At 30.6% G+C, this 13,875-nt stretch overlaps 1 protein-coding gene across 1 annotated transcript in view; it reads right to left on the bottom strand.

Moving 5' to 3' along the window:
* Positions 1–522: 522 nt before the first annotated feature.
* Positions 523–13,875, bottom strand: part of LOC123714516 (vesicular glutamate transporter 1) — a 52,274-nt gene continuing 38,921 nt past the window's right edge. The window contains exons 6-13 of the mRNA XM_045668789.1: positions 13,372–13,626; positions 11,456–11,649; positions 10,637–10,799; positions 9,798–9,905; positions 9,309–9,494; positions 8,456–8,641; positions 7,081–7,263; positions 523–6,931 (exon numbers count right to left, since the gene is read on the bottom strand). Of these exons, the coding sequence (XP_045524745.1) occupies positions 6,740–6,931; positions 7,081–7,263; positions 8,456–8,641; positions 9,309–9,494; positions 9,798–9,905; positions 10,637–10,799; positions 11,456–11,649; positions 13,372–13,626 (1,467 nt within the window). The 3' untranslated portion in view covers positions 523–6,739. The remainder of the gene's footprint in view (positions 6,932–7,080; positions 7,264–8,455; positions 8,642–9,308; positions 9,495–9,797; positions 9,906–10,636; positions 10,800–11,455; positions 11,650–13,371; positions 13,627–13,875) is intronic.

Consider the following 13,875-nt stretch of genomic DNA (forward strand, 5'->3'; position numbering starts at 1 on the left):
CTCCTGAAGTCGAGATGGAAGCTTGGTATGCAATTTTCGTGACCGTACTCTCAACCCACTAGCTCTAAAACTATATTGTTCTTGGAATCCAAGAACAATATAGTTTTAGAACATATAAACATTGACAACTTACAACGGCGATATTTGTCAAGTTAGCTAAGCAAAATGGCGCTTTTTCATCAATTCGCAACCTAAATAACGCCTTAGTATGATATTACAATCTTAATATCCATAACCTTGGGTTCATGCGAAACAAAATCTTATTGATGATTGCTGTCGGGAAGATACAGTGTAAGGACTCTGGCCTCAGATTTCAATTTCTTTTTCTTTTATAGACAAGAAATTCTAACATACACCGATTGTTAATACTTACTGGCGGCTTCCTTCACTATGCAAGTATTATTGAAAGAAAAAAATATATTTTAAAGGGTAACAAATCAAAGAATAAAACAGTAGTCAATTTCCAAACATATATTCAGGAAGATAATGTTACCATTTCTCACCAAAACGAAACTACTGAAATTGTTTTGTTAACTAAACTTATTGAGATCAAATATCACAGAATATTGATAAACAAAAACTACAACTATATGGCAAGCATCTTAAAACCTAACAAAAATGTTAAAACGTCAATAAAATATATTGATTTTACTAACAAATTAAGACGTAAAATGTTAACTCAAGGCGTCGAAAGATATCAATAACTGATTCATGAGTTATATTTACATATATAAATTATATAATAAACTCATTTTTTTGATTCTCTCTCCCTTTGTCAGTGAAAATACAAAGCGTGGACTGCGAATTCAGGTTTTGATTTTGTTTAAGATATAATACATAAGTTTGCAATATAACATATATAAGCTTATTTATATATGAAGTTCTTATCTGCGATTTGTATTTATAATATTCGCCTACGCTGAGTAGAGGTTCTTGTGAAGACATAATATATTTTATTTAGTTTGCAATACATTTATCGTAATATGAAACATTTGTACTTTATTTTGTATTAAATTAAGTTTAAGCAAATATCAAATAGACAATAAAAAGGAAAACTTTTATATTCTCTAATTATCTATGTGCATTCGTGTAATGTGCTTAAGATATCAAAAATTAACTAATAATTGTATTTTTATGAACAACTTTTCACTATTTTTCCTTACAGACCGTTGACTTCCGACTTTGATTCCGCCTTCATCATGACTCTTAATCGGTACATAAAAAACAAACAGAAATTGTACTACCTTATATGATAGCTACAAAGACAGTGTGGTATTTGTCAAAATATCCAAGGTTTTTTTGTTTCTACTATATATTTTTAATTCGTATTACAGTGTTTGATTAGATTACACAAGATACTTTATATTTACATTAGAATTATCAAAGTGATTATCAAAATTCTAGAACAATTCCAGAATTCAATAACAGCAAACAAAGATGAAATATATTAAGGTAGCATAATCTTTTACCGGCTTAAAGAATCTGAAGAAATTTTTTTTCGCTATGTTACAACCAACATACAAGGTTCGGTTACAAGTCTGAGAACTGTCAAGTCGCGTTAACTCGAAATGGAGCATAGGGCTGACACATTTCTGACATAAGAATTCATTTCAGCAAAATAAAATTTTGTCTGTTTTGTCAACACATCGATTTTCACGTGATGGTTTTTAATAAAACATCTGTCTAACATACGATGTTAATTGCACTATTCTAACAATGTTTATTAAAGTTGTTAAATGATTATGCTACAAACTACAAACATTCTATTTTCCACTTAAATCTGTTTAGCGGCGCATTTACAGCGTTAAAAAGCAACTTCTACTCAGAATCTAATCAGTAATTGACGAATCAGTGCTCAGTGCGAGGAACTAATCTAGACATTTACACACTATATACAAGCACGGAACTTATGCATAATTATTTTCCTGCCGCCGTCTCAATGCTTTGATCACATATGAATGCGTTTCATGAATTAAATTATTAAAAGTAGCTTTCTTCACGCTTAGGTAAGTTTGAGGGATTCAGCGCTATGACATGACGCTGAATTTTATCCTTAGATCATTACTACGCTTGCTTGTTTCCATGGGAATGAATTGCAAATACTGATAATAAATATATTACGAATAACAACACAATTATTAAACTGAATTTATTTTCAGCGGTAAAGGAAATGTTTTGTTGCAAAATATTATTATGTTGAAATATTATTACATAAAGTGAGTACATGCAAAAAAACTAAAACGTCCGTGCCTTATGAATCTAATATTTAAATATACTACTATCAAACTATTGTCCATTATATTAAACTACATTTATGTATAACATCACATTCAATATACAGAATTACTAAAAATCTAATTTATTTCTATTTAAGAATTTTAAATGTAAAATCCTTAAAAAAAAGATTTCTTATATAACTTTTGTTTAAATCTAGATTATTGAGACATTATTATCGTCACATATTCATAAATATACTATAAACCCAATTAGTTAATGAATCTTCTGTTATTATTACTCCTATAATGACTTGTTACTCATTTAAATGAACCAAATAACTCTTGATACCCTATGATTTTTAATTGAAGTATTCATTATTTATTTTCTGGCAAATTAAAAAACTTTAGTCATTGTTTAAGTCCCAACCTTGATGTGCGACTTCATTTTAAGAAATAAAGGTTATCGTCAAAAGTGAGGAAACAATACCTATTTGAGGCCTATAGTATTTTTATAAAATCATTATTCTTTATTATATTAGTTATTATTAAAATCTAATGTGCTTTCGCATTATTGTCGACACAGCCTTATAGAGTGAGATCACCCCGTAAAAAGAAATTATTGTCTTATTCTTATATTAAAAATAAATATTAATACTATTTTTTTTAAATCTATCATACCAAATGACTGATAAAGGAAATTAATGAATTTTAATTCCATTAACGACTATATTAAAATTTCTTAAACTCTAATTTATTGCTTCAGCGTCAACCACGACAGCTGGAAAGAATTGTAATTAAAAAAACTAATAATAAACACACTTATATTTATATTATAAATAATCTAACTTATTGTCATATTATATATCTATGTACATGTTTATTATTCGATTATATTATTACATTCGGTGCTCTGTAACGAGTGTGGGGGATTGGTACCCTTACGCCATTGTTTTGGACATTGTGAAAATTATCACCTAAATAAATATATGCACAATCCGGCCCTACAAATACATTACAAATAATATATATAACTTAGTGAATGCGGTGTTAAATTATTAAAATACTATAAGTGTTTTCGTTGTCAACATGCTGATGAGTAGTGAAAATCAATATTCTTATATTTTAAGTGAAATTTAATGATTTCTATGTGTAAAATACATATGATACTACAAATACATATACAAGAAATTTTCTAGTTGATTTTTACAAACCAGAATTGACGGTGTAGAGATATGTTAAAATAACATTTTTATTTTTACATTATCATTAATTCTAAAAGACTAAATTTTAAAATGATTTTAAGTTCGCATTGAATGCAGGAAGACAGTAATATGAAAATCTCATAAAATTATCCAAAACATATGATAATTCTCACTGATGTCCAAAAGCCACCTCCACTTCACTTTTAAACCTACTTCTTTCATATCTCATACGGCATTTTATTGAAAGTATAAAACATAACATGACATAATAAAAATTAATTCAGAAGTAAATCTTAAAGTAAAAAAATAAACTAAGCCTATTTTTATAAATTCAAATTAAAAACTTAATATCCACCTCGAGTAATAATATACTTCACACATTTATACTTTGGTAATCTAATATTATTCTATAAATATACAAATTTGAGTCTAACCCAAAATAGTTTAAAGTAATATTGCATTCTGATACTACCTACGACATTATTGTCATGATTATATACAATCACACAATTACTACAATTAAGAGGATATAATTTACCAAAATTTATTATCTTCTCCCTTTATTATACTTAATTAAAATGTAGAATCTTATCTGCTATATCTACAATTTAACATTTATATAATAATTGTATAGGTTCTGTCTGTTTATAATGCTGTTCGCACTTATGCAATCATGCGAAATCTATCTAAATATATAAATCTAAAAATTTACAATATGAAAATGAACTTCAAACGAATTTTTTTACTTGTCATACAAAATACCGAACGTTGTTTTATCAACTTATTGTCTTTAATTGCACGTTATTGTCAAAAATGCAGTATTGCCAATTTATTATCAGCATCATATTCAATATAGCCGTTTTAGTATGGAGTTTCTCGTCGATCCATTTGAAACTACCTTTCGAAGTAGAGAGGGGTTTTTTTTTTTAAATTTTGAATTTCATAAGTTCTTTTTTTAGTCTAATAGATAAATGATTTGACTGTGACTTTGATATCATGAATGCCATGCAGGCATAGTAATCGGTGATCTATATACCTTTTCATATGACTTTAGACATCTGGAATTAGGATGGCTTAAAGACCGATTGCCATAAAATTTGTGAACATTATTGTAAGTATTAAATACGAAATATAAAAAGTATTTAATACGAAAAATTTAAAAAGGTTATATGAAACCAATGCCTTATTATTATGCCATTATGCCTAAACTAATAATATGGATTTTAAGAGGCCGTTCAAGTATAACATAAGTAGTTTTACTTCAAATTAACCCCCCCCCCCCCCTCCTCTTTTCCGCAAAAATAAGCAAAGCTCTGAAAAATAGATATAGTACATAAACATATTAATTTTTTGTAGGAATCCTCGAAAATGCATTTCATTTCCAAGCATACACAATGTGTAGGTGATGTGTAAAAAAGTAAATCATTACTATTGACGTTATTACCAAATAAGAAAATCAAAGACCAAACTCCACCCCCCTATTGTGCTATGTGATACTTGAACGAACACTCTACATATTAAATTTAAATTATTATTTTTTAGCATTAAATATAATTCGTACCTTGTCTGAAGGTAACCCGACTCTAATATATCTATATACAGCTATATTTTCTACTTAAAGTAGTACTTGTCTACATAGACAAGCGGTATATACGTAACTCTGAAAAACACCTGGCTATATACTTAGTTCAAATAATACAAATTTTAAATAGCATAGTTTTGATTAATAATGTACATTATTGACACCGATATACACTAAGCATTTTTTTAGATTTTCTTATTTTGTCGAAGCGATACATACAATTTGCAGTAACTATATATTTATATGAATAATTCAATATTATATCAAATAATAATGTCTTAAGATTAAGTGAAGTTTTCACTGACAACGGGAGAGATTTTTTATCGTTCAATAATTAACGAAGAGCCGAAACCAAACTAGGAAAATATTGTTTTAAACAGAAAGATGATTACATTACTTCCTTTATCTCAACATTTTAGTTAAATTTCTACGCCTATCATACATTTATTTTATAATTTGAAGTACATACAATTCTATAATATTAAAAAGTATTTCGTTCATTACAATGTAAGAGTATATTATAAACATTTTTCAACAAGTAGGTATGACATGTAGCAACAAGGACGAGACAGAAATAGTAGGAAGGTTTAAACGAATATCCTAAACATTCACACAAGTTTAAGTGCGTAGCATTAATCATAATGGCACTGTTTTTGATAAAGTGTCTCTTTCTGTGAAATTATATTTAAGCCGAGTTGAAAAGAGATTAATGCCTGGTTATACACTACCTTAGTGAATTAGGCGATGATTGTATGAATCTGATGCGCATTTCACGGTTTTTGTCGCACGTAAACTTGTTTATGGGGGCTTAAAGCTTATTCTAAACTTGTATAAACATATTTTTTTGTTCTCCATATGAATTGATTTCTTCCAACAAATGAAAGCTTTACCACAAGCAAACATACATACTAATATTAAACAGGATTTGATACATGATATGCAAAAACATCGCAATTTATATCTACATTTTTGTACATCAATGCTCGAACAACGGATGACGAAATTCGAAAATATTTATCCTAAGCGTATCAGCATTTTAAAGATAAACAACAAATAAAATTTGGATTTATTAACTTTATAGGACATCTATATTGATAAAAGCTAACATATGAAGAACAATACATATTTTTCTACCTAATTGTAAAAAATAGCAGACGTACCCCGAAACTGCAACGCCATACTTTTGGGATCAAAATACACTACGATTTACTTTATCTAAATATATAGAGGAAAGATTTGTGTATTGTATATTTATTGTTTAACAAAATATTATGAGTTTAACTCAACCGATGGATCTCAATAGCTATAAGATTTATCAATAAATTATAATTATAGAGTTATCAGTGAGTGATTTGGGCTGTTATTTCCAAAATAGATTAAAAAATAAATGCCCAGACCAGCCGGGTCTGTAATTAATCTATAAATTATGTGAATAAGTAATCGGTTTTTATTGTTTAACGCTGCAGATAGTTATAGTGAGAGATATAAAAAAAAAGAGTTTTCTAATAGTTTTACGTAGGTATGAGGAATATTTTCATATTGGAATAGGGAAAAAACTCGCCCTTTATAACCTACATTAACTTTCTTACCCTGTTGTAACTACTCCTCGTAATTAGTCATCATGAAAAGAGACAATTACTTTAGTTAAAACAGAATAAGACATATAAGAATAAGTCTTTTTATTAAATACGATTATTACCTTACGTGTTGCGTAGTGTATTTTGACCGAAGGTTAAAGTTTAATATGTGCCATCATCAGTCAGATCCTGGTAGGACTCCGCTGGAGGTTGTATAGGTTCAGCTTGGTACAATGCCCCGGAAACAAATGGATTATTGGGGACATGCTGTTGAGGCGCAGGCGGGCGGGGCGGTGCAATGGCACCGTATGCTGGCGGCTCCGAGCCCTTCAATGGGGCTGAAGGCTGTTCCGACTGTTGACAATAATTACAAGTCTATAATATTGTCTTTGGTCAAATGTATATTTTAATAACACTTTTATTTGTCACTTGTAAGAATTTTATTTCAAATGATATTAAGAAGTAAAAAAAATTACAAGGTAATAAAAAACATTTATACATACAAATGTTGTTTCCTGGTCTGATATAGGTTTCATGGGGGCATCATAGGTCGTTGGTGGAGGATCCGCCCAAGGCTGCAGCTCTCCGGAAGCAAATATGCCGTAAATCGTGATGCCTATAAAGTGTACTGTCGCCCCCATCAGGAATACTTCGCGCCATTCCGTTATGGCCTTTTCTAATTTATCCTATGCAAATGTGGAATTACAAGCCATTAATACGGTTTTTTGTAGGAAATCTATATGATTACGAATATAGGAGTAGTTTTATTATTTGTGACACAAGCAAAAATTACATTCAAATAAAAATAATGAGTTCTAATTCTGATACAATGACGTCGTTAAGTCTAAGACAAATTCTACTAAATTTTATAACATTTTCTTTCCTTAGTTCATTTTGTCTTAAACTATAACATCATAAGGAGCGTGAATACAATAAATAAATGGTGTTATATCTACTTTATTTTGATTTCTTTATTTTATAAAATAAAATAATAAAATCACAATGTGTTACATTAGAAAACCGCTGTGGTTTGCATTAATGTAACCATAGCAGTCTTGTTTAGGAGCGCGACAAATGCATATAGGTAGTTATAACAGAAATTATGTAAATAAATTGACTTGAGTAATGATTTGTTGCTAGAATAATGTTACAGCTAATGGTATTTCTACATTTATTCTATCGTAGTTTAAATTATCCCTTTATGTTAAAAGGCATATCACATCAATCATAAAGCGAACACTTCTAGTCAATGTAACGCATCGTCGCTCACCCACCGTTTGTTCATTTCACATTATTTCGTATTCAGCGCGCGATTCACACCGAGCTCGATTTCCTTTTTAAAATTAGCCACGGACCAATGTCTTTATTGTTTCGATAGAGCCTTCGAGGGTAGTACGCACGTATTGTGATAAATAAAGTTATATTTATTGAGTTTTAAAAAAGGAATAGCAAAAGGAAGTTTCAAATATATTTTTAATATTAAGTTTGCATAATTATTGAGTATAAACAATAGCTGTCTTATGCAGGTTGTCTTGTTTTGAATAGAACTTTTTCATAAAGAAGTATCGGGCAAGCAATATTATTTGTAAAAAAATACTGAATATGACCGGATTAACTGTATCCCTGGGCATCGAAACAAAATCATTTTTACAAAGATAAAGGCATAAGGTAATTTAAGGCATTAGTCCAGACAGAAATATGGTTGGAACAAAATTGATCTATCGCTAGTCTCCACTAGGGAATAATTATTCCGTGGTACATTGTGAATGTTTAAATTTTTTTTTAAGTTATTTTAGTAGTCTTTGTGTAAAATCTATACGAACAAAAAAAATGTCTTGCATACTGTATAGAAAAAGAAAAATCAATGAAATATCTTACCTTCTCCTGTGTCATGTAATCAATCACAATTGGGACCACGAAGCCAGCTATAGTGCCGATACCATTGGACAGTCCCATCAAAATAGACGCATATCGCGGTGCGATGTCCAAGTGATTCACATTGTATCCAGAAATTGCGAATCCACTGCACGCTACCCCAAGTGTCAGTTCTATCGTTGCAACATACTAAAAATAATCTTTTATTAGGACTTAAACTTTTAAATATATTTTTGTCTAAACAATTACACTGGTAAAAGTTGACTTTATAATATTTTCTGAAATGTATGAAAGGGACATTTCATGAAAATCTTAATATTAAAAAAAAATACATTCATAGAATCGTTTTATAATTCACTAAATACGTTCGAATAATTCTATAGATTTAATATATATAGTTATACATATATTGTTTTTTTGACATTGTACGTAAATTTATTAATATGGTTACAAGTATGCAGTATTTGCAATTTTCTTAACCTTCAAAGTAATAATACAAATTATTAAAAAGAAAATGAAAACAAATTTTAAAAGTTTAGTCCCTGTGGCAGTGTACCTTTAACGCTGGCGTAATATATTTTATTTCCCACATATCTAGCTGAATTCTACTCACTACTTCTACTACCAACTCCCATGTGTAATTGTTCACGTTCCAGTAAGTCAAAAATATATAGGAGGTCAGACTTAGCGCTAAGCCTCCTTTCTGAATAACACCCTTATACCCAAAATCGTGACTGCTGCGAATCGCAAATAAAGTCCGCAATTGACATTATTTTACGGAACGACATACAAGTCGTAAGTAGTATTAAAACTGAGTGTAAACAGTAAAACTGATTAAGGTATTATAAGTACTTACTTTGTTATCAGCATACGCGACGAGAACAAAGAAAAACGCCTCCAGTCCGAAACCTCCACAGTTGAATAGTTTCCTCACATTAGTTGTAGTCATTATATTGTTTTTGCGAAGATAATCCGCCATCATCCCCCCGATGGGCACGAGGGATGTCATGATCAAGTGAGGTATGGCACCGACAAAACCAGACTATGGGAAAACAGTTCTTATTTTAACGGATTCGGAGTGATAATTGTTTGTACAGATTTTGAATTGCGTTGTGTGTATTTGTAATATAAAATTAAATCAAATGATTGTCACTAGTTATCGTTATTTTTATATTTCGACGGCTCGTTATCTAATAATTGTTAGTTATACCTACGATATTTCTCAGTTTATTTAAATGTTAACCTGATATATACATTACACTATTTCAGACTACACATTTTCATTATCATGAATACGAAATTCTCACAAAAAAAAGGTTTTAAAATACAAATAATAGTTACTTACCTCAGTTATTTGCATATTAAATCGTGTGTTGAAATATGCCGACTGGAAAATAACCAATAAGCAGAAGTTCCAGGTCCTACAGAAGTTGGCCACGATAATAGCGTATACCTTAAACAATTATTTGTGAATGCATTTTGTTAAGAAGACAATAACACAAAAGTTTCTCGAACAGTTACTTGACTATAAAAACTATCATCAATAATTTTTATACAGTTGATGTTTACAAGGCTGTTATGTGTCTCCTTAGTTATACCAAGTACGGTTCCATGGTGTCAAACTGTGCTTACTCAGTTTAATAAAGTCTGTCGGAAGACTTTAGTATGAGTACTTAGAATTTAGATATAATCGCTACTTGTAGGAAACCAAACGTTCGTATCGTGCTTTTTGTAATTGACTAAATTATTCATTTAACGTTATTGTTGTTATCGAAAGAGGAGACATTTTTAATTGAATTAATTGTGATCGAGTTTTTTTAGCAAGATTTCCTAACTCCTTTATATGCTTAGACAAAATATTTAAAAAAATAAAGGCTTATCAGAAAACGTCTTTTTCGCGAGCCTGGCCCATTTTTGCTGAACGAATTTGTATGGGAATGATATTAGCTCATGCCCAGGTGACCATTTTCGTACATGATTGGCGTTAGTGGTTCACGACTCACGACTCTTATTTCTCTATTATTTATAAAAATAAACGTTATAATGATTTTGAATTTGAGAACTAAAATGAATGAGAATGTAAAATTAGAACAATTTATTATATTTGTTTGTGACGTTCATAAGCGTGCATTGTGTTACCTATATGAATAAATTATTTTGACTTTGACTTTAATATATATTCACCGGTGTTGATGTAGCAAACTCCTTCCAAGGTGTAGACCAGAATCCAGGCATGGCAGCTTGAGACGCGGTACCCAATGATTGCTCAATGTATGCTAACTCTTTGCCTGAGATGTGTGGATGCTTGCTAGGTCGTTCAAATACGAGCCACAACCACAGGAAGTACCTAAACAAAATATGACAAAGTGAGCTTTAAACTTATTGAAGTTACCGAAGAACCTAATCGATAAACTAGACATTTATATATATATATGTTCGGTCACGTATTTGTTTAGGTACATTTTAATAGCGTCTCAAATAGCCCAGTACTATTCAAACAAACTACAGATGTAGCATGTCTTACTTTAAACGGCTAAATTGACACAACGACTCAATATGAATGTTAAAAATTTAATTATATATTTATTACCAACTATGTTAATCAGTTGCATAAACGATATATATTAAACACATTTACGACGAAAATTAAATCATACAAAAAGATTCGTTTTTTTTAATTTTTTCATACATTTGCCTTTACTAAACCATCATGACACATTACGATCTATCCTAACTTAAGACTCTTAAATAATTTAAGTCTAACCTAATAAGGATATTTAACATAAGAAAGTGCCCAATAATATTACTTACAGTCTCTATTAAAGAGAAGACGTTCTGCTCTTGTGTTCTTTTTAAAATACAAAAGATTCGCTATTCAAATATTTCAGCGTATTGTGTGGTCTTGACAAATATGGTTTCAATATCCTAACCTTGTGTTTACACGTCTCACTCGTGGCTAGCAAATTAAGTATTATATTAACTAAACAATATATAAAGACTTACCAAATTATACCAGATATTCCATAGAAGTAAAATGGTGTTTGCCACGAGATGTAATCTGTGAGAACGCCAGACAGTGGCATTCCTATTACAATGCCCGCGTAAGTACCACAGAAGGCTAATGTTGCGAGTCTCGATCTTTCCATAGGTGGAGCCCACATCCTCCAAATTCCATGGCAAGACGGGTAAGTCACACCCTATGAAAAAAAATATAAAGCGTCATCATTGGGAAAATAAAAAAATTAAAAGTATTATTATTTATTAAAGATACGTGATGCGACCTTTAGACTCGCAACAACGTAGAAATTATATAAATTATCATTAGTGAACCGATTACCTTTTTATTAACAAAATAATTCTTAGAAAATATATGAAAAGATATAATGATAATTTCTTCAGTGTAATCTTCCATAATATTTCAGTTAAGCTGAATTGCCTTCAACATATTTGGGAGATATCTTTTCAATCTGATAATATCACGATAATTCAATGTGAGGTTTAATAGAATAGGCAGTGCCATTGACGATTCACCTAAGCCGAGCTACAAGGAGACGAATAAATACGTTGCCATGGCAACCGAGGGCTCAGTAATCCTAAAGAGGCTTTGTAACATCGGGAAACGATTGAGAACTACACACAAGCGTAATATACGAGTTTATTGGAACCTTGTATTTGCATGTTCTAAATTTAAAATTCTTAGAATTTCTACTTTTGTCATCGATTCAATGTCCTCAATACACTATGCGTGATCTGTACTTTATGGTTTTAAGTTTTTACTTTCTACTATTGTTTTATTATATTTATTCTTGTTAGAAAGTTCTATATGTATTCCTTTTAGTAAAACGTTTACTATTCCTTTTATAGAAAATTTAAGTACATTTGTAATAGTACGCAAGTTTTAGAGCTTTTTGAACCAATAAGCGAACCAATTATAAATCACAAATTTAAATTAAATTTATCGCGTATATTTATGACTAAATCGAAACGTCGTTATGTATTTAACAGAACCTAACATTATATCTCTTAAAAATATATTTTAATGTGCTTCCGTGTAAGCCAAAGACAATATTAAGATTTTGGAAGTATTCCAAGTTCAAATAAATAGGTTTAACGAAACAGTAGACTATAGAGTATTTACATTTGTCTTTGAGTTGTAAAGGGGATGAAATCCAAACGTGACGAGTGGTATATTCGCGTAGGAGTTAAGCTTCGAAATTGAAGCATTGATAATAAGCTTGATCATGCACCGTCACGAACTGAATGTCAAATGATCAAAATTTTAACGCATATTATTGCTCGCTACATGTTTGTAACCCTCTTTGTGATGCTGTCAATCGAGGAACATTTTTTTCATTCCATTTTGTTCAACGACAGACGAAATATGTTTCGTCAATCAACGGCATCTCAATTAGGTTAGACCAATCATAATCCAATACGGTAATTTGATTTGCTTCATATAGACAAATATATGGTAATTATAAGTAATTTATGTAACCCACACATTACTTAATTCTGTACAATTGATATTTTAACTAATTTCAATATTGTATTCCTACTAATTTCTATTTATGTATTTACAACCAATATTCGCGGATGCTTGGCGGACTCGATTGTGAAGTTGCAAGACTCTGCTTTGCGCTGCTTGTTAAGTTCTTATATCTTTTTTCTATCATATCGAAGTAGTGTTTTTATTGTTCTCGTTTCGACGTGTGTTTGAGAGCATTAATAAAATTATTCTCAAATCAATGTGCAATTCGACGTTTGAAAATAATAAATACAGTCATATTTAAATTGGTTCAAAATGTTTCATTACGAGTGACTCCTAGAGCTAACTCCTAGGCAAGACAATATAGAACCCTATAAGGTAAAGAATGTAATTTATGTCAAAAAATTTCATCTGGTTCAAAATTTATACATACCTCGACAAAACCCTGGGCAACTTTTAACATAACAACAGCTGCTGGTCCTAAAGACATCGCTCCAGGAATTGCCATGTTGAAAATGGCGGACGCAAAAATCGCCGCTCCAAAAATCCTGTTAGCTGGATACATGGACGCCAGGTACCCTCCAGGCACCTGTGTTATCAGGTAGCCAGCGAAATAGGATGAGTCAATAGATGATTCAACACTCACACTCCAGTTGAAGGGTGTGTCTTCTCTTACTCCGCTTGATGTCTGTTGACAAATACATAATATAGAAACTACTTATCACTTATGCTTATCACTAGTTTTTATGACAGTAACATAAATTGTCAAATGTTGTCGTTCGTAATATATATTTATGGTGTCCATAGGCCTACTATAACCGGCTTATAAACAAAAGGACCTTGCTTTAACAAAGAAGATACGTAGACGACCCCCCCCCCCTATTAAGGGAAGACTTCAAACACAATAAACAACCCTCTTCCCTTGCGTAGTATTTAA

The sequence above is a fragment of the Pieris brassicae genome, chromosome 9 (assembly GCF_905147105.1).
Source record: "Pieris brassicae chromosome 9, ilPieBrab1.1, whole genome shotgun sequence".
Taxonomy (NCBI): Eukaryota; Metazoa; Arthropoda; class Insecta; order Lepidoptera; family Pieridae; genus Pieris; species Pieris brassicae.